Source organism: Podarcis liolepis (assembly GCF_965112155.1).
Source record: "Podarcis liolepis genome assembly, chromosome: 3".
NCBI classification, from domain to species: Eukaryota; Metazoa; Chordata; class Lepidosauria; order Squamata; family Lacertidae; genus Podarcis; species Podarcis liolepis.
Genome location: NC_139557.1, coordinates 63,299,058 through 63,319,481, shown reverse-complemented (window position 1 = coordinate 63,319,481; position 20,424 = coordinate 63,299,058). Strand labels below are relative to the sequence as shown.

The 20,424-nt window shown below is 42.4% G+C and overlaps 2 protein-coding genes across 21 annotated transcripts in view; one reads left to right on the top strand and one right to left on the bottom strand.

The window, feature by feature from the left end:
* The window catches only part of NHSL1 (NHS like 1), a 138,673-nt gene extending 128,825 nt beyond the window's left edge, over window positions 1–9,848 (top strand). For 14 of the 17 annotated variants that reach the window (XM_083498030.1, XM_083498021.1, XM_083498032.1 and 11 more), the window contains 3 exons: window positions 149–3,520; window positions 4,036–4,165; window positions 7,664–9,848. In XM_083498030.1, coding sequence (XP_083354156.1) covers window positions 149–3,520; window positions 4,036–4,165; window positions 7,664–8,315 — 4,154 coding nt within the window. In that variant the 3' untranslated portion in view covers window positions 8,316–9,848. Of the gene's footprint in view, window positions 1–148; window positions 3,521–4,035; window positions 4,166–4,576; window positions 4,629–7,663 lie in introns of all 17 variants that reach the window. The other 3 variants (XM_083498027.1, XM_083498028.1, XM_083498029.1) reach the window with 1 other exon arrangement.
* An 862-nt stretch (window positions 9,849–10,710) lies between these two features.
* On the bottom strand, window positions 10,711–18,487 carry HEBP2 (heme binding protein 2). 4 transcript variants are annotated; one of them, XM_083498209.1, is made up of 5 exons: window positions 18,255–18,487; window positions 17,859–17,934; window positions 14,581–14,716; window positions 14,002–14,182; window positions 10,711–12,765 (listed from the first exon to the last, which is right to left on the bottom strand). In XM_083498209.1, the coding sequence occupies exons 1-5, from the start codon at window positions 18,470–18,472 to the stop codon at window positions 12,588–12,590; spliced, it is 789 nt and encodes a 262-aa protein (XP_083354335.1). In that variant the 5' UTR covers window positions 18,473–18,487; the 3' UTR covers window positions 10,711–12,587. The 4 variants fall into 4 exon arrangements, with proteins under 4 accessions (XP_083354335.1, XP_083354336.1, XP_083354337.1 ...); XM_083498210.1 differs by having other exon boundaries at window positions 18,276–18,487; XM_083498211.1 differs by having other exon boundaries at window positions 18,248–18,470.
* Window positions 18,488–20,424: the final 1,937 nt, after the last annotated feature.

The window sequence follows — 20,424 nt, the reverse complement described above, 5'->3', positions numbered from 1 at the left end:
CCAGGTTCTTATTTATATTTGAAACAATGAAGCATATTTGAAACATCCAAGGAAACAACTTTTTGATACATGTTTTGTTAATGAACACAGGAGCTTAAATGTGAAATCTTGATGTGTATAATAATTGTTTTATTTTAACTTCCAACAGTTGGCACTGGTAAAAACGACTTCCGTGGCCATTCATTATGCGTCCCTGACCACTATTCCACGCTAGGAAGGCTTGATAGCTATCACTCTTCCATGCAGCAGTCTGACACCAAGGACTCCGGCTGTCAGACGGAGGAAGTCAAAGTGGTGCCACCTTCAGTCAGGCGAATACGTGCCCAGAAAGGTCAAGGAATTGCAGCCCAGATGTCACAGTTGTCCAGTTCTTCTGGAAACATGTCTGTGATGAGTGATTCCGCTGGGGTTGTGTTTGCCTCCCGCCTAAACAATGACCTGGGTTTTCATAGTCTACCTCGGTCTGGGGCAAGGGTGTCCCTACAGTTCCTGGAACGTAGACATAGCCTGTCTAAGTCAACAGAAGGTGGAGCACTGTCACACCAGATAAGCAAACTGCAAGTGGATGAGAGCATAGACCACATGAGGAACAACAGTAGGACAGGTATGCTTCAAAGGCCAAAGTCCCAAGAGGTAAAGGGCTCTGAGAGTGACCAAGCAGAAAGTCTAGCATGCATGGTCTCTCCACATAGTATGTATTCAACCAGCATTATACCAAATGCAACCCTATCATCCTCTTCAGAGGTTATTGCGATTCACACCACACAGAGTGCGGGCGCGATGGATAGTAAAATCACCCACCCTTCTTCATATACAAAACCTAGAGACAATCTTGTTGTCAACAGCATGGTAGGCACAAAAGATCAACAGCATTCCTCTAGTGGGACCTGGAGCGAGACCAGTTCAACACATCACTCGCGTTCCTCAGACACTGCTGTTTCATCGAATGCTGCAATGGTGCTCAGTCTTGGAGATTCAGGAGTCTCTCTCACCGGTGCAGGAGCTGTGGAAAATGCCCCTCAAAGTATGACCTACAGCAGTAGGAATAATCTCAGTTTTCCAACGCACTCTCAGGACAGTGACAGTAGGAGTGAATCAAATTACTCTGTTGACAAAACACAGAGCCAGGTTCAGAACAGCACAGAGCACTGTGGTTTGAAGCGCTCTGGAAAGGAAGAGGTGTTGTTACACAAACTAAACTGTGCCACTCCAGGCTGCTCCACGCCTGTGAGCAACTTGAGTACCAGCAGCCTTGAAAGAGTCTCTGCCAAAGAAGACTCAAGCTCTTTATATTCTGTGGACCATGATGGCTATTACACTTCCATGCACACGGACTCGGGACTCAAGTCTGGCAAAACTTGCAATAGCAATAACGGCTTTGGAAACCCCAGGCACAGTGTCATTAATGTGTTTGATGGCACTGAGAAGAAATCTCTGGGAGACTTGTCGAATTACAGCGACAAATCCCTCTCACGAAGCATATCCTTTAAAAAGGCAAAGAAACCGCCTCTGCCGCCATCCCGAACAGACTCTCTTAGAAGGATCCCCAAGAAGAAAACTCAGTCCAATGGGCAGGTATTGGATGACATGTTGATTGCTAGCCTCCAACACTCCCTACAGTTGAACCTCAAGTGCAAAAATGGCAGCTCACCATCTCAAAGCCCCTGCAGTGATTATGATGACCCTTGGGTGCTACGCTCTCGTAGTCAGAGCTCAGTGAGCGCCAGTAGCAGTATGATGTCTGGAACAGGCCTGAACATGTACTCCATCTGTACTGTCACACCCTCCCAGAGTGAGACAAGCAGCATCAGGTCAGAGTATGCTGACCAGTGGGGCTACTACAGCGATTGTCCTGGGATGCCGGAGGATCAGCTGAAATCCCCAGTAGTTCATTCGGCTAATGCTGGACCCAGGCTAAATGATTATAACGTCAGCCGCCTTAACGATGGGTCAAGGGCTTCTACACCACAGGTGCCCAGCGGGTTGGCCAAACCAAAGACCACTTCTCCAGAAAAGCCACATAGGGTTACATCACCATCTAGTGGGTATTCTAGCCAATCCAACACACCCACAGCAGTTACACCAGTGCCTGTCATTCTGAAATCTATGTCAACAGGAAACGGGAAACCCAAGATGAAACCTAAAGTGCCTGAAAGAAAGTCATCCCTTCTGTCTTCAGTTTCAGTGTCTTCCTCCTCCACATCCCTCTCTTCTAATACATCTGCTGAAGGGAGTGGGAGTGTGAAGAAATCTGACTCTGGCCCAAGCTTCCCTCTGGTTTCGTCTCCAGACTCTTCTGAGTACCTTCTTCCACCACCACCACCTCCCTCAACAGATGTTATGGATCTGCCGCCTCCCCCTGGATCTCCCAACTTCCCACCGCCTCCACCAGAAGCAGTTATAAACATATCGTTTTCTCAAAGTATCCCATGGTTTAATTACCTACCGCAAGAACCTTCATTGGATCATTTCTCTCCCTCGTCACCTCCTGTGCCATCTCCTCCCCTTCCACCTCCTGTCCCTTCTTCAGTTCCTCCACCAGCACCCCCCTTGGACCCCAAACTCACAAAAGGTGCATATAAAAATGCACCATGTTCTTTCAAGAAATATAATCAGGAAGATTCTTCTCACAGTACAATAAAGAGAGCATCCTTGAAAAAGGAGGATCCCGGCAGGCCTTCAATGCCTCTAGTAACCACCCAAGCACTGCAAATGGTACAGCTGAGGTCTGTGAAGAAAACTGTGGTGTCAGAGGTTGAAGAGCCAGGTGAATCTACTTCTGACATAAATTCTCAGGAAAAATCAACTGGTGTGCTTTCAGGACAGCTGCCTATAAAACCAGGTGTAACAGTAGGACACTGCGACAGCCTGGAAGAAGGTGAAGTGAAACCCCATGGTGCTTTTGACAATACCTTTGTTTACAGTCCTAATCAGAGATCTTATCCAGGACTCTGTGGTAACTATGAACTTTCGAGTGGTGCAATGCCTGGAAATGCAGGCAGTCTAGCTAATTCCTTTGCCAGTGATTTACCACCAGCCAGTGTTGAAGAAGCAGCACAGGGTTTTTGCTCTGATCTTGCAAGCTCATCTCTTGAGGGACAGCCAGGATGTCTCAACAAGCCTCAGGGTGTATCGCCAAACAAGAAGCCGCCACCTGTTTCAAAGAAACCCAAACTGTTCCTGATTGTGCCACCCCCACAACCCGATGTTACAGCAGAAAAAATAGCTGGAGTGGGTGAAACAGTCAGAATCGCTCCAGGGGATGCTGCCATTGCACAGTACAGCCAGGCTGAGGATTATCCTACAGATGGACTCTGCTCCTATGAAATGGACGCTGGCAGCCTGGTTCCAGAAGGAGGAGCTGCAGGTTCCACCTCCTGTGAGACACTGGAAGTCAGCGTTTCTGCGCTGCAGCCCAAGCAGGAGGAGCAGCCTTGCTTGTGCGAACGAAGCAGTTCCAACAGAATTGGAGACAGTGTCTCTGGAGGAGACAGGCATGCATCTCAAGGGGATGAAAGTGGTAAGTCTGCTTTCTATTTTCATCCAGTATATTTAGTGACTAGACCTATTTGGGAGTAGGATAGGGAGGGCTGCAGCATTGGCATCAGTGTAACACTCTCGGTGCAAATGCATGCAGATCCTAAGGGAAATAATAGAACTTGGGCTAATGGTGTGTAAAGAATCTGCACTGCCTTCTTTATTTAAGGGAAACAATTGTCAAGGGGGATTTCTCAACCAAATCTCTGTTGTGTTTATTTTTAAACTGAGACAATAATGATGGCCATGGGGTGGGGATTAGGGAATCCAGAAATGTCAGTGTTGTGTTCCTTGTAAGCAAATAAATAGCTTTGCACAGAATGTAGTTACTCAAAATAATTTTGTTGCTGCCATCAGTAAAAAGGCAGAAGCATGGCTGTGTTGTGTATTTTTAGGGAAATTTACAGTCTTTATTGCCCTGTTGGCTACTTAACTCTTAATTCTTCAGATATTGCGAGTTTATAATCCCACATAATTTTCTTACTTATTGCATTTTAGCTGAGGGGTTTGAATCAGATGCAGCAAACAGCTTTTTACTGCAAAGCCCTAGTTATGGAGAAGACAGTGAGGTGGTGGCAGTGCCAACCAGACCAAGGACTACTGAGGATCTTTTTGCAGCCATTCACAGGTATTGTTTAATTGCCTAGTTTGTGTTGCTTTATCCATTATCCCTTAAGAGTTTTAAATATATCTTACATAATATGTAATGCTAATGATTATTATTTTATTTTTCAAAGAAATTCACTTTAGTTTCTGGTAATACGTAGTTAAAATAGATTATTCATATATGCACCTTTTATTGCTTTGCAATCAACTAATTCTGAAACTAAACTTTGCTGGCAGCAAAATCAAGTTTGGTAAAATTGTCAGCCTCTGGCCCTTGTGTGAATGTCAAGTGATCCCTTGTTTGTATTGTACTGTTTCTCTCAACTTTGCTTGATTTAACATATACTATTGCTTTCTTTGTGTATCTTTTTGTTTTCATTTCCTCTACCCTCCATTCTTTCCCCCCCTCTTCTCTGCTGATTATATGGTGCAGTTTGGGACAGAGGCTCAACTCTAATGCTTCATGGCAAGCTTGGCTTAAACTGGCAAGTAAACATGATCTATCCGTCATATGGCAAAACATATGACAGTAGCTGGATTATAGATTGCCATAATCCAGTTGAAGATGAGCTGTTTCTGTGACACACTGATCTGTCGTTTCGAATGTGCAATACAGACTAACCCCAATCATTCTCTCCTGATTAAAGGAAGGAAGGAAGTTCAATGGATGAACACATTTCACAAGGCTAAACAAATGCAAATGATTCTCTACAAATAATTATGGTTCTTTAGATGATATCTTTGATTACAGATCTTCAGAATGCAACCCATTTTTAAAAATACTTTAAGATACCTTTAGCTAGAAGGGGCAGACAGGAAATGCCCTAAAAAGAAAGTGACATATCTTGACTTGGAATATCTAATGTGTGTTGCTGGTGCCACCTTGTGGTGATTTTTCTCTCTCCACGAATTGGAACATCTTTGGGGAGTGTAATTGAAAGCGGCACAAATATGTTCTCATTAGGTTATGTGAGTAGAGGTTGGGAATGCTCTGTGTTGGGAACTTTGGATCATGTTTATATATTGTACAGTTTATATATTGTAGTGTTAAATATTGCAGGGTAGCAAAGTTTTGCTTCTAGGATGATATCCTTTCATGGCAAACAGTTGTGCATTTCAGAGTAACGGGTTTCCCACTACCCTACATATTTCCCATTACTAAACATATATATAAACCAAGACTGAAGACACCACTCAACTAGTTCCAAAAGGCACTGAAAGGAAGTGAATTGCAATATGGCACAGGAGTCTGCTATATTTAGAGAAAAGTAACAATTCCCACCACACATGGCAAGTCCATGGATATAACTAAATAACTCTTAGATTCAAGAGAAACATTCATCTTTGTGTGGGAAAAGAGCAGTGTGTATATGTGAGACACAGATTGCATTTGTGAGTAGGGGAAGAGTGTTTACTTTCTTCTCTCACCTTTCCTCCCTCAGTCTTCCTTGTAAAAGAACAAATAAGCCCTGAGCATGTTGACTACAAAACTGGCAAACATCCTCTGGAAACACCTGAGATGTGATTACACAGCCACTTTCAAATTAGATACTGAGTGAGGATACATCCCATGCATTAACTGATAACCCCCCAAGTTGATGTTTACTTGTCATGCTGTTGTGTGTCACAGTGCAAACTTCAGCTGTGAATGTCGTATGAAACTTCCTATTATGACTGGAGAGAATCATAGAATAAAATAACATGGGCATAATTTTATAATGTAGTTATGCCCCATAGTTTTCAGTTGTGTTTAAGGACATCTAATTTTCTATGGATGGTGTTCTTTGTTTTTCGCAAGGGGCTTGGTCTGTATTGCACAGTTATACAGACTGTGTATTTTGTGTGAAATGTACATAAGAATAAGTCCTGAAAACATGTTTTTACTAGTTACATAGTACTAGATATCTTTCATCTGCTGACCCCAAAATTTTCAAATTTATCTGCTAGTCCACATTTGTATAGCTCTCGTTTTTCTTCTGCATTTTAGGAACATAGGAAGCCGCTTCACACAGAGTCAGATATTTGTTCCATCTAGCTCAGTGTTGCCTACACTGGCAGTGGCTCTCCAGGTTCCAGTATGGAGTCCTTCTCAGGCCTAGCCGGAGATGCCAAGATTTGCACCTGGAACCTTCTGCACGCAAAGCCAATGCTCTACCACTGAGCTGGGGTCCTTTTGTGATCTTAAACCAACAAGTTGATCTCATTCTCAGTGAACTGAAATAAACATGGAGAAGGTGGTCCTTCCCTTCCCCTAATTTTTCTTGAAATCCCAGCTTTGGCTTGGCCATTTTGTTTGAAAATGATTTTATCGGTACCCCAACCAGGGGTAATGAACATAGCACCCCCCATCCAACATGGCCAATGATAAGGGATAATGGGAATTGGATTCCAACATCTGGAGGGCATTTTGGCTACTGCTATGCTAGACTTTACTGGAAACTCATTTTCAGTATAGGCACGCATGTCCATGTGTATCATCAAATAGTTTAGGCATGTTTATTTTAACCCAGGAAAGTGTTTACCCCCTTTCCAGTATTTGTTTGTATGCAGTATCTCTGCAACCCCCTTTTATAAAAAAAAACTTACTGCATGGTCAGTTATATATATAGCATTTAAATAAATATAGAACAGCCTAGCCCATTTATGTTCTCCCTCTGGATAGGCAAAGGGGCACACAAGAGTCCAAGACCCTTGGGTTGAGGTTTCTTCCTAGAGACTGACAAGTGAACATACTGCTCAGTCTTTTCTTCTAAACTGTGAATCTACATAAGGCTTTCTTCAAAAGTGATTATCAGTACCATTTTTAAATGTGTTGGGAGTGTTTGGACGGCATTAATATATGATTGGTGTTAACTTGAAAGGAATACTACATGTACTTTACCATCTTTGTTAATCACTTACCAACTCCTTGTTTTATCCTATACACTTTCTGATTTCCCCTGTATACAAATTAATTTGTTGTTTTTAAGGGATGTCCTTTCCCTTCTTTGCAGGTCAATGCAACTGCTTTTAGATGAAGCTTCATAGTATGTCCTATGTGCTAATTACTTTTGATACAGTAAAATGCTTCTTATGTTCCTAGCTCCCCACAGAGCATGTGGATTTCATTTAGGCTTCATTAATTTCACGCCCTTTGGCAATTTCATTTGGAACACCTTGACAAGTGTAGCTAGAATATATTAATTTGGAGGATGCTACTATATTGGAAAGCTGTTTTAATTAAGAAAATACAATTTAGCAAGATTCAAATATTTGCTTTGCAAAATATTAATGAGAAATGAAATATTGTAACTTGCAAGTAAATTGGATTAATTCAGTTCTGTACTGGAGAATACAGTTCAGAACAAGACTCCTGTTATCAGAATGTCACCATTCCTGTTTCCAGTATCTTCCTACTCATTTCTGTAATAGCTTATATTCATCTGCTTGCTTGTTACAATATTCATATGTGAAACAGGAAAAGCATTGAAGTGAGAGGCTAATACTGATTTTATGTTTTTCTTCTACATTAAAATCATAGATCCAAAAGGAAAGTCCTTGGCCGCAAAGACTCTGAGGATGATCATACCCGAAATCATTCGCCATCACCCCCTGTTACACCCACTGGTGCTTCTCCAAATCTGGCTTCCCTTAAACAGGCAGGATCAATTCAAAGAAATATTCGCAAAAGTAGCACCAGCAATGACAACTTCAAGGCACTTCTGCTTAAAAAAGGGAGCCGTTCAGATACCAGTTCTCGCATGTCAGCAGCAGAGATGCTAAAAAACACAGACCCAAGGTTTCAAAGAGCCAAGGCAGATTCTTCCTGGGACCCCACTGACAGCAGCACAAGTTGTTCTCCTACCAAGAGCAGACGGGCCCAGGAAGAATGGGCCAAGAGCGAAGGCCTGATGCCAAGAAGTCTGTCCTTTTCCAGCGCCAGGTACGGCAGGTCTCGAACCCCACCATCTGCTGCAAGTAGCAAATACAATGTTCGAAACAGGATCCAGAGTAGCCCTATGACTGTTATCAGCGAGGGAGATGTGGAACCATTTGAACCTGCAGAAAGCAGAACTTGTAGGTCTTTAGACGAGGAACAATTTGATGTGTTTGACAGTGATGAAATGGACATTAATGAAGATGTGGGCTCCAGTGAGAACAGTACAACTCACCCAGACTTGATAACTGGTTGATAACAAAATTATTTTAATATGTATGCCATCAACTGAAAAAAGGGTGAGGATTAAGAAGGCACTATGATGTCACAGCTTTCATAAGGTATACAAAATGATCCAGACTTAGCGGGAAGCCCTAATCAGTACAATTTACTTCGCCAAGTATTTAGAATGTGGTAATTGATGCTACAGTACTGATACCTCTATGTGGCTCGATGGGATGCGATTTTTAGTTTAAATGGATGTGACTTTTAGTTTAAATGGAACTAAGTCAGATCAGTCCATTAAAGCATTAAAATCCTTTAGATAAAGAAAGAAACTAATATTTTCAGATTCTGGGTTGTGTGTGATTTTTTTTTTTTTAAAGAGTGTAGAAAATTAAAGTAAGCCTACAGAGAAAATGGGGAGCTTCTGTGGTACAGGGTGGCAGCAGCTTTCAAAGTGTTATATTTATGAAACCTAGTAATCTCTTTTGAGCAGGGAACGATAGAATATGTGGCCTAGTAGTTAGCCGTGTTGGCTGTTGTCCCACTGTTTCTTCTAGTTTGTGTAGGGGGGTCCTCTGCTGGTCTAACCATGTCATGATAGCATAACAAACAGGCTGGCCAGATTCTGAATTACTGTTTTTTAAAAAACGCAACAGGAAAGAAGCACTATTGTAATACAGAAGTGAATGCTGTGTGGGTATATTACAGTCCATCTATTGAGTTCTTAAGAAAAAAAGACCTCATAGGTGAATTTGTTTCTTTGAATGGAAATTATGATGTCCTATAGAAGACCTAAAATAAATGGCTGCCGATTTGTAAAGAAGATGTAGGTAAATCTGGGATGGGGTGAGGCATCATAATAATAAGCAAATGGCCATTAACTTCTCGATTTGAGAGCTTAATAGTATATAACTGCAAATGGTACCCTTTTCTTTTCAGTTAAACTGGGAATTACCAGTTTTTCTTATATTTGTCAAAATGGGAAAGTTTTAAGCAACATATCACTTGGAATATTGAAACACTTGCTAACTTTTGGTTACCAAAGAATACACTACAATTAGTTTTACTTTTTTCTCTACAGTCAGCATCTCCTTGATATGGGAAAATAAACTTAACAATTTAGGAGACTTTGCTTAATTTTATTGAGTCTTTACCAGTGTGTTTAAATATATAGATATATATATATAACTTTCTTATTTGTAAAGAATATAACTGATAGCTAAAATATCAGCTGTGATTTTGATCACAGGATTGTTGGGTTTTTTGGAAAATGAATTTTGAATAAGTTGCTACTCTTCTGTTTTTATAATGTTTGTACATAATACAAGTTCTTGAGGTAGCCTTTGCCCTACCAGTGTTGGACTTTTTACATTTTTACATTTTTTAAAGAAAAAAACAACCCTCCTCTATGTAGATAATTTATTTTGATGAAAAACACTTGGCTCTTTTTCTCTCCATCTCTGTTCTTTGTTAGTTCTATAAATTTTAGTGGCCTTCACTCAACTCGAGAAGGGGATGGGGACAATCCTGTGACTGCGTCAATAAACAAGGCTGCCATTTGTCATCTTGTGGCTAGAGTTAATAATGCAACACTTGAAAATCTGGGGGTGCTGTTATACTGAACGCTAGCCTGGCAGAGCAAGGGTTTGTGGCAGGCTTAAACATGAGGAATAGGTAGGTCTGAACACAAGCTTATGGTCTTACTAAAGGGGGTAAGAATTGATCAACCACAAGGAGGCATAGATGCGACTGAGCCTGCTGGTCAAAATACAAAGCCCCTAACAGTTTTCTATTCAAGAGAAGCTGTTTGTGCAAATACGGTGATTTCCTATTAGGTGTGCCTCTCTCAAAAAGGAATGGTATCTCCCTGTGTGTAAACTGAGGCCACTGGATCACAGCTATTAGATTTAGTGGATCATGCCCTATATAGTTCCATGACTGAGCCTCCGCTTCCTAAGCTGCACAGCAATACGTTTTTTCTGCTCTCCTTGCTCAGGGAGGAATTCAGTGTCATACTCTTCTCATCGTTCCATCAGCACAAGCATTTCTGTTTGCCAAACAGGAGGATCCCATCCCCATCTTTGCACCCCATATACTCTTCCGGGGGTTCTGCTGATCCTTCAGAGTGGATTGGGGGAGGCATGGGGGAATGAGGAAGACCCCATTGAGCTAGCAGGGGCTTCTGCTAGTGTGCTGCATTTGTTGAATCCAGCCCTAAGTGTGTCTAATGGTTGTTTTCAGGGAACTACACAGTTGCCCCTCTTCTCTCCTCCAACTCATGTTGTGTCCTATATGTTCTAAAACATGTAAATTGTTACAAAGTAAGGGGGGAATTGATAAATGAACACTTTTTGTTTCCCAAAGCCTGATGTTTATGGATGCTGGAAAAATACACCATTATGATATCCTCAGAACAAAGGAAACTATTTTTTAAAAAATTAGTTGTATTTATTAATGACAAATTTTATTGGCGACAATGGGACACATTATTTATATTATTACCACTGAAATAGGCAGCTTTGTAGCATTTCTCTCTGCAGCTGAACAAAGCTGCTGGTTTCTGTTAGAGCAGGTGCTAAGAAAACATCCATTGTGTTTTCCATTCATCTGTCACAGCTGCTAGTGTAAATAGATTGCACATACTATTAGCATCTCACATTAGCAGATACATTAACTGGCAAAAAATTTTTTTAAAGCTAAGTGTATAAGAAAGTAACAACATTCAGCCTTTCCTGTTAATTCACATGTTCCCATAGATGCTATATCTTTCTAAAGACTGACAGCCTGTCAAATGGTTTCAAGTCCACTTTCAAGCTCATCTATGTGTTCAGTACAAACACAAGGCTTCTCTGGCTAGCGACATTTCAGAGCTTAAAACTTAAATGTGCAAGTAAACACTACCCCTTCATATTATTTTTGATACGTCTTCACTTGTATGATCTATTTGCTAGGAGCAGCACTACACTTTGGCAACATCAGCGTCGGTAGTTTTCAGTGTCAATTATTTGATTTAACATTTTGGTTTTACAAAAGTCACACTTTATACAACTTAAAAATTATTATATAGCACCTTACAAAATTCCAAAGGCGAAAAGCCCTCAAAAGCCTAATAACTGAATATTTTAATGTGCTGAAAATTACACAGTTTGTCCATTTAATATAAAGTACTGGAGAATGGGCACCACATGTTGTCTTCCCCATGAAAATATGCCCATGTAAGTGGCTATTCCAGCACCACCCTCCAGTTGACCTACACTGCATCTTCACTGTGGCAACATGGCACATAGGTTTCTATGAAAGATCTCTTGATGTATCTATAATGTGAGAAGGAACATTAAGGCAGGCACATCAAATTCCAATTGGTTGGAGGGCCATTTCCCCCTCCTTTCAAGTGCCCAAAGGCAAAAACTTAAAACTAATGTCAGCGTGATCTAAATTAGTCTCAGTTTAGATATCAAAATGGTAAAGGTTTTAAATGATTCCTGTAACTTTGAGAAGTAATATAGATAAAAAACTACAAAATATTATTAAAAGAATTACAAAGGTTACAGCAAGCCCCTGTTCCCCATTAAAGCATCAGTTTCCTACCCCAGAATCTGATTCAGTAATTACTGAAGGGGCAACAATGGAGGTCCTTAATGCCCTAGTAATTAGGCCATTGAGGCCATAACTATTACAGGACATCTGAAGAGGCCTGGCTTCCTTCCTTTTGAAATGGACCCTTTAACTACTGTTTTTAAAAGGCTGCAGTAAAAAGGAACATATAATCACAGAATTGGAGAGATTGAAGGGACTACGAGGGTAATCGAGTCCAATTCTTTGCAATCAGGAATCTTGTGCTCAACGTGCATTAGTTAAAATCAGAGATCAGGGCCTGTGCATTCCTACCTTCTGCTACCCTAATCAACTGAGAACTGCTTATGTCTTGTTTCCTACCCGTGCCTTAGGAGTATGGAATCTGCATAGCAGTTCAGAAGCTATAATGTTCCCATACTGACGTCAGTGGAGTTGAGCCAGCTATAAGGACAGAGAAATTGCCTGCAGAAAGAGACAGTCTGGTCACATGTTCACTGTGATGCATGGCTGCGCATGCAGCCACACTATAGCAACCTATACAGCCATCTTACATTTTTGTAAACCACTTGGAAGTTTTATTATAGAGTTATATATAAACATTGCAAAACAAGTATTATATTGGCACTGATCGATATTAAGGCAATGGGCTAAGTAGGAAAATATTAGAAAATATATTTAGTTAAGGACACTTATGGTTATTAAGGCTATAATCTGAATTGTTGAGGTTTTAGCTTTTCCTGATAAGCCAAACTTCATTGTGTCTGTTCAGCAATTTAAATGGACTATCATAGCCAGCAGTATAATAGACCTTTTCTTGAAAAGTTTTTCCATCCCGCTTCAGACTTTCAGCAAGTGCCAGTATTTCATCCTGGTTCTTTTTAGCATTGGCAAATCCTCCAAAAGATCTGTTGAGAACAAAAAAAAAAAAGGATTCTGTCTGTGTTGAGACTACTGTTTTATGTTCTAAGTAGAACACCTGTGTACGTGATAGACAAATGTAGGCAAGCCACATGGAATCAACACTCATAAACCAGTATTAGTAAATTTTTCTACCTACGATGGTCCAAATCAGTGATTTCATTTATATGTAACTAAATTTATGTTGAGGAAACAGGAATCCTTTCCATTTCATTGCAGAGGGATTCAAAGATTCTTGCTCCGCAACATTCTCGTGTATACATTTTGAAAGCTGCTGTGTGGCAACTGCTCAATCTCCTTCTACAGGCAAGGACAGCAGCAACTTATATGGCCTGCATTGTGGGAACATGGGAAACTCTACAAGCCACTTCACATGCATGGCTAGATCCTGTGACAATGCCACTGAGCTTGAGTTTGGGCAGTAATTTCTTGGACACAATGTTTGTGTGAACCAGTGTAGCTACATGGAAGCTGTCTACACAGCGGGTTATGATTTTAATAACTAGTGTCTCAAAAAAATCACTGCAGTTCTTTTGCAACCTGGGCCAGGATGGAGCACCGACATGAAGGCACCAGTTCATTCATATATATATGAATTTGTGGAGACAAAACCTCCCATCACAGTGCCTCCTCATAATGCAGACATCGATTTCCAAGGTTTTTGTAGAGCCTCTCAGTATATATAAAACAGCTTTTAATGTCACAGACACTACATATGTGATCAAGAACATGCAGGCCCCAGTTTTGAGCTCACTTTTAAGGGAAAGAAGAAACGAGAAGGCACTGGAGAAAGCTCTTGTTTACACAAATACATTTCACCAGGACTGTGTGGCTCGCCTGAAGGCAGTTTGGATTTTTACAGCTCCACAAAGCAGTAAGAACTGTAGCAGAAATATTAATGGGGAAAATGGCTCATCTTCCCTACTAAAGCCTCCAAGAAGGTTTATTGAACTTCTAATTTCAGCAGTTTTTCTTTCCAGTTTCTTCCACCTCCCATATATGCACCTTCATGAAACACATAAAACCTTGACAAAATACAGTTACCACAAGGTGGCAGTCAAAGTTAGCAGACATTTTCCAAGATAAATTACAAAAATGTTGGCCACACGGAGGTAGTCTTGGGGTTGATGGGAGTTACAGTTCAGCCAGCATGGCCAATGGCTAGGGAAAGTGGGAGCTGTAGATCTCCACACCTGGTGCAGGTTACAGACACACATGCTTACCTGACAAACACAGTAATTGCTGGCCTCGTTTCAATGAAGACATCTGCCTCTGATGGCTTGGGTGGATTTGCCTGGTGTTGAGGTGGCACGTAAAAAGAAACGGTTGTTGTGGACTCACAGAACGGGCCAGCGCCTGGCTGCACATAGCATGTCACTGGAGCGGTCATGTCTATCTTTATTCCTGCAAGAGGCAAGATATTACTAGCTACACTCAACACATTATCAAAACATTACAAAAGAAAGGATGGAATAAAACAGGAATAGATTGCTAAGATTGCAGGGGGTATGAAGGAAGCAAGAGCATCTCTCATCCACACCAGAGTGATCAGGACCTCAACCTGAAATAAGGCTGAACTAGATGACATCACCTGTGCTTTCCAACACTAAAATTCCTTTGGGATGTTGGGTTTTTAGTTAGAAATTTGGATTCTCTCCTTTACTATTTCTCCCATCCCCCCACCAAAAAGACACACCTGAGGTATATTTTCAAGATGATGAAGAATGTGTGCTTAGTGTTTGTCTCCCGCCAAAGAGAAGCTGATTTCAAGGGAAACACAAGTAGAGCAAAACACACCTTACCTTTTTCATTCTTGCCCTTAATATAATTAAAGAGCTTAGTAAAACCAGTATTGATAGCTGAATCCCAGTCCACAGTTTTAACAGATGTGCAAACCCATTTGGCTGGTTCATACTGTCGAATTTCATAATCAGAAGCCTTAAGGAGAGGGGAAAACAAAAATCAAGACTTGTTATCTGGTAATTTTCATACAATAAACTCTGCATAGATATTGAACTCTTTAAAAGTAGGAACCACAACTAAAAACAAGTAAATGAAATTGTGTTCCCTATTGTCTCTAGACCAGGGGTTGTCAACCTGGTCCCTACCTAGTGGGCGTTTCAGGATTCTAGGTGGGCGGTAGGGGGTTCCATGGCACAAGCTGAATCCTCCTTCCATTGAGCACTGGTGGGCGGTAAGGAAATTTTACCATCAAGAAAGATTCGTTAGTGGGCGGTAGGTATAAAAAGGTTGACTACCCCTGCTCTAGACAGAGGAAATGCCTATCACAATGCATATTGTGATAAGGGCTGCGAATTGTTACAAAAACACACAAAACCAATCTCTTTCCTCGATTTTATCTCACTAGTGGCATTTACCATTGCTATTCTGCAAACTGATCCCATACACACTCGTTCAGATCAAGAGCTTGGGGCCAAAGTAGACTCCATATAGAAGATGCAGTTTGCTACTGCTTTTATTTTCATGAATAGGAGCTTGCCACCCAGAGCAATTGAATTGGGGGGGGGGAGGAGGAGGAGGAGGAGGAGGAGGAACTGATTAACTTTTTCTCCTCTGGTCAGTTTCCCATTCAAAATGGCCTTCCTACTGTTTTTCCAACTAAATAGTGAAAGCTCACTGTTCTCCATGATGGAAAAAACAGCTTGTAGAAGACAACTTTTGAGTGGGGAAATTACCACTAACCCCAGGCACTGTTAATCCCAGGTAAACAAGTCATCTTTGAGTGTCCCAGGTCCTCTCTTTTTAAAAAATGTATTGTCTGGTCCCAGCGTGGTTGTGAGGGTGAAATGGGCAGTGGGAGAACTATGTTTGCCACCTTGCAGGAACTATGGTACATAAAGAGTAGTAAATAAATAAAATAACTTTGTTATTCTCAGTGAATCAGGGCCTCACTCCTGATATGTATATTGGGGGCAGGAGATGCCACAGAGCTTAGGAGCATTGAGAAATAAGGAAGATGGTGGTGGAAACAGTGACTGCAACCGCTTTACCCCCAGCACTATAAAGGAAAGCACTGGGCCCACCAGCACAGCTGCTGAAGAACTTTGTAAGTATTTGAAGGCATTTCTGCTGCAGCAGCACGTGGAAAAGCCAGGTTCAGTCCTTAAGTGTATTTGGGCAGGAGGAGGAGGAATAAATGTGCCACAGAGTTTTTTCTTCATCCATCTTGTTGGAAGACCACAATCTGCTTGACTGTTTGGGTTGCCACTGGAAGTTTTGCATGGCAATCAATGGTTTGAAGAAAAAGGGAAGCAGTAATCGGGGAGTCTGGAGGAGACCCAGCTGCCCCTTAACAGTTGGGGCTCCCTTAATGCAACAGTTGCCCTCCTGGTACGTCTTAAGGGGACCAATGACAAATCCTGGAGAATATTTACTTATTTATATCCCACATTTTTTCCTAAGGTTTTCCCTGCTCCTTAATTACTTCCCACAACAGTCCTGTGTTGGCGGTTAGGCCGAGAGGCAGTGACTGAACCAAGGTGAGCTTCATGGGGTGAGTGGGGATTTGAACCCTGGTCTAAAATTTGTTTGAAGTATAGGCATTCTGCCTTTTTGTGACTGAGTCTTTGAGGCGGTTTATAAAACCACTAACAATGATCAAATAAAAACTTAAATCAAAATTCGTCCAGCCACACAGCCCAGTAAAAGAAATAGCAGAAGCAACATGGTAATTTGGAAAATCCCATGAAAGCACCTAAAAAACAAGAGCAGGTGCCAGCTGAATATTTCTGAACATTCAGCTCCCCACCACCACCACACGACCCCATTTCTCATGAATAGAGAGGGTGGGCAGCTTCTGCATTGTGCTCTCAGATCTTTTAAATACATAGCAAGGCCCCTGCAGAGGGAAGAGGGTTACGTTGTTCTTCACCCCAGCGGTCTTCCCCTCCCCAACCCCAGCCGATCTTCTTTTTAAAAAAAAGTTGGGAGAAATGTTACATGAGCTTGCTGTTTACTTTGGCAATAAGGAAGTGTTTGTGGGAATTGAGCACCAATGTTGCAATACACAATCGGATGATCCACTTGAGAACAGGATCCCAATATCTGGCTAGCTTTCCTCTCACAGCACCTTAGCATGCATTTCTCCCTCCTTGCTTTCCTAGCCCACTGTTTTCAACCTTCAAAGGCTGAAGACCACACAGTTAGAAGGATTATAAGCCAAAGTTCACTTCTACAATCTTTTGTCCTAGAAGAGATCAGCATTAAAATTTGTTTCTGAACACATATATTTCCTTCAGCCACTGATGAGTAAACATGTTAAGAACTTTTAAACCTGCAACATTCAACATTTTAAAGATGTGTAAGTTGTAAATTTGTAAATATTTATTTTTACCAAGAAAAAATGCATGGTGTTCAAGACATATTTTCTGGAATGAGATGAACAATTTCCTAACATTTAAATCTTCAGAAATGACTGCAGTATGAAGCCATGTTAACAGAGTTCAAACCAGGTTCTCTCAGTAATGCAAGGTTTTCCTTAATCAATGACATAGATTTAAATAGCAATCTGAAGGTATTTTCAAAAATAATACTAGGTTAATCAAGCTCATTTACACTGTTGCATTACTCAACCACAGTACCTCATAACTTTGCTTTCAAAGCACTCCTTGTGCATTAAAAAACCCTTTACATCCACCTACTACATTTGTCAATACATAGACAAAATGTGGAGTCAACAGAGGGGCTTAGGATAATACCCAGGGGATGGGGCAATGCTATATTAAATTATGCCTGTTGGATGTTTTCATGTTATTTTCCCTGGGATACTTGCATTAGTTCTTGCATCTTCCAGTGAAGTCTTGCTGAACCCAAAATTTAGACTTTTTGGCAACAGTGATATTTCCAGCTGCAATAGGGAACTCTCATACCTAATGAACCCCTGCTTAGGTGTCGCCCACTTGATCACATATTTCAAGCAATTTGTGTTTAGGACTCCGCTCAGGGACGTGTGTATGCATGTGTGCAAATCTCTTCCCCTTCCACTTACTGGATGTGATCAAGGATTAAGCGGAAAGTCACCTTCCAGTCATTAAAAACAACAACCATAAACGCTGGTCACCTGGTTTGGCAGTGCTGTCCATTTGGGCATCTCCAGCCCAGTAGAGAAGAGGGCTTGTTTTATAGTCTTCAGCATCCTGGGTGGAGAAAAGGAACGACGTTAGAGCTTCCCTTCCACATTTTCCATGTGCACCTGCACATCTCTTCCCTCGGAGACGGTCCCTTTTTATTCAACGGAGTATGCAGAAAATCAACTAGTGCAAACATTTCCCCCAGTATGGAAATGTATTGCAAGAAGCTGCGCCTAGTATTATTTTTATTTTTTAAGGCGCAGCTTCCCTAAAGCAGAAACCAAAGCGCAACCTTCGCAATCTCCCCTCCACCCCGTTGCCCTTTCAAATCCCCCCGCCGCATCCCCTCTACCCATATCCCCCTTCGCTCTCGGCTCGCCTCCTGCCTCTCTGTCTGCCGGCGGTACCTTCCGTCTCTCCCTCGCTCTCCTTGCATAAGGCCCCGGCGCCTTGTGTAACAACATTTCAGGCGACGCTCTCCGTGGCGTCGGAAACACCCAGGGCGGGGAGGGGAGGCGGCCTGGGACATGATGCTGCGAAGGAGGGGAGCAAACAACACCCCCCCGCCGCTTGCAAAGTTGTGAGGAAGAGCCGCTGACGGCATTGTGGGGTGGGGGGGGGCACTTGGCCGCCTTTCCAGCCAGCCTACGAGAGGCGTCCGGATTGGCTGCCCTCAAAGGAGCAGCTTCGCACGTGTGAGAGGGTGTGCGCGCGCGCGCGCGAGGGGTGGGGAGCGAGGAGCGAAAGCGGCTGTTTTGCTGGCGAGGGCGGTGGGCGGGGAACGGGCGCGCGCTCCTCGTGGCCCTGCAGTGCCGCTTGGTGTCAGATGCTGCTTGTTGTGCTGGCTGGCTGGCCCCCAAGCCATTCTGGGGAATGCGGGAGTGAGCTAATGGCAGATTGTCATATGCCTCAAGCGGGAGGAGGGAAAAGGGGGGGGGGCGGCCGAGATGACAAGGGCCCTTTGAAAGCCGAAGGCATTCGCGCGCCTTGGCTCTCTTTTCCTCCCACTCCCAACTTTGTGAGGAGATGCATCGCCTCCTTTAGGAGCGCAAATGTGCCCCCCCCGTACTATAGAATGCGCGGGGGCGCCTTGTTGGCTCGTGCTCCTCCGCATATTCTCATATTCTGAGGCTCCTCTGTGAGGAAAGTGGTCCGCAGAAGCAGAAACGCGGGCGAAACTTCTGGCACGCGAGTTGCTCTCGGAGCGACCCGCAGATTAAATGTTTTCAGTCTGAGAAGCAGCACTGACAAGTGTTTTGTGGATTGCAGACCAAAGAGTTTAAGTTTTCAACACCCTCTCTTAAAATGCAAAGGGAACAAGTGCCCCTCCTGCATAATTGCATTTTCTTTTGCGGGGGTGGGGGTGAGAAGCAAAAAAATGCATTCATCGTTACCTGACACAGCATCTCCACATGCTAGGAATGTTCTCCATAGCAAAAATGGACCAGAGCCCAGGTATTTATTGGTTGCTTTCTAGAAATGAAATGGTTGAATTGAAGCTGGTAGCTCCAGGTAAGTAAGAAAAGTATAGCCCAGGAATGGAGAGGTGAAAATATAAATTAATTTGAGGCATTGCAAAATCACCAACTGTCCCTGTTGCGACCTTTCAGATAAAGATGTAAACAAATAAGATCTAGAAGTGGGCATAATGGTGACACACACTGCAGAAAGCAACCCTAGTAAAAATTTGCAGTCGCCCACTTGTGCAGTGAAGCCAATAGGCAAAGCCTTTATAACACTATAAAAGGCTTTCCAAGCACAGACACAGCAGCCAGGAGCTGGGGAGGGAAAAGATCATCCTTTGGTAAGGAAGACTGACAGGGAATTAGAACCAGTGGATACAAAGTCGCTGGTATATTAAGCAATTATGTTGCATCTGCTTTCATAAATGAAGGCCCAGACTCGAGTGGAAATCAGATTTAGGGAGAATTAGTTGATGCAGAGATAATAGCTAGAATGTGGATTTTTATTTTTTTCCCTTAAATGGTTTGATGCTCTTTAAACTGTAGTTGCTCCAGAAGTATATGACACACATTTCAGGCATTAAACTGGCTAAACCTCTGACAAAAAATGTTTATGAAGGTCACATAAATGAGGCCTGGCTCTGTAATGTGATCAGCTCTGATAATGATACCATACGTGGTGGAAGAGGGAGAGGAGAACAAGGGAACATTGTTGCATAATCATCATTGCCTGCTTAAATGAAATATCACATACTGGTGTGGCATTAAGCAGGTCTCTTCTCCCATCTGCTGTTCGTGACAGTGCTAAACTTGCTTACAGTTCCACAGAAACAGCACAGTTGTACCACCGTAGCACCTTACCCCAAAGAAGACAGCTGTACATCTGCACCAGCGATCCTCTGTTGCTCATGTATTGCTTTGTTTTGTTCCTCACAGTCAATACCATTGCATGGAATGCGTATAGTGTGGAATCCTGGCCCGAGATAGGTACTGCCATGATTTTCACACCAGATCGGTACATTAGGACTGAGCTACTTGAAGGAGCATTTATACCCATATGAACCTCTGGAGGTCTTAGATTGGCCTCAGCGGC

What these genes read in the sequence shown, in the direction of transcription:
- HEBP2 (XM_083498209.1), bottom strand. Translation starts at nt 18,472, where the DNA reads ATGCCGTCAGCGGCTCTTCCTCACAACTTTGCAAGCGGCGGGGGGGTG. An exon ending in GGACAGCACTGCCAAACCAG is followed by an intron (nt 14,717 to 17,858) that starts GTGACCAGCGTT and finishes CCTCTCCTTAAG; the next exon opens with GCTTCTGATTATGAAATTCG. An exon ending in TAAGGGCAAGAATGAAAAAG is followed by an intron (nt 14,183 to 14,580) that starts GTAAGGTGTGTT and finishes TGCCTCTTGCAG; the next exon opens with GAATAAAGATAGACATGACC.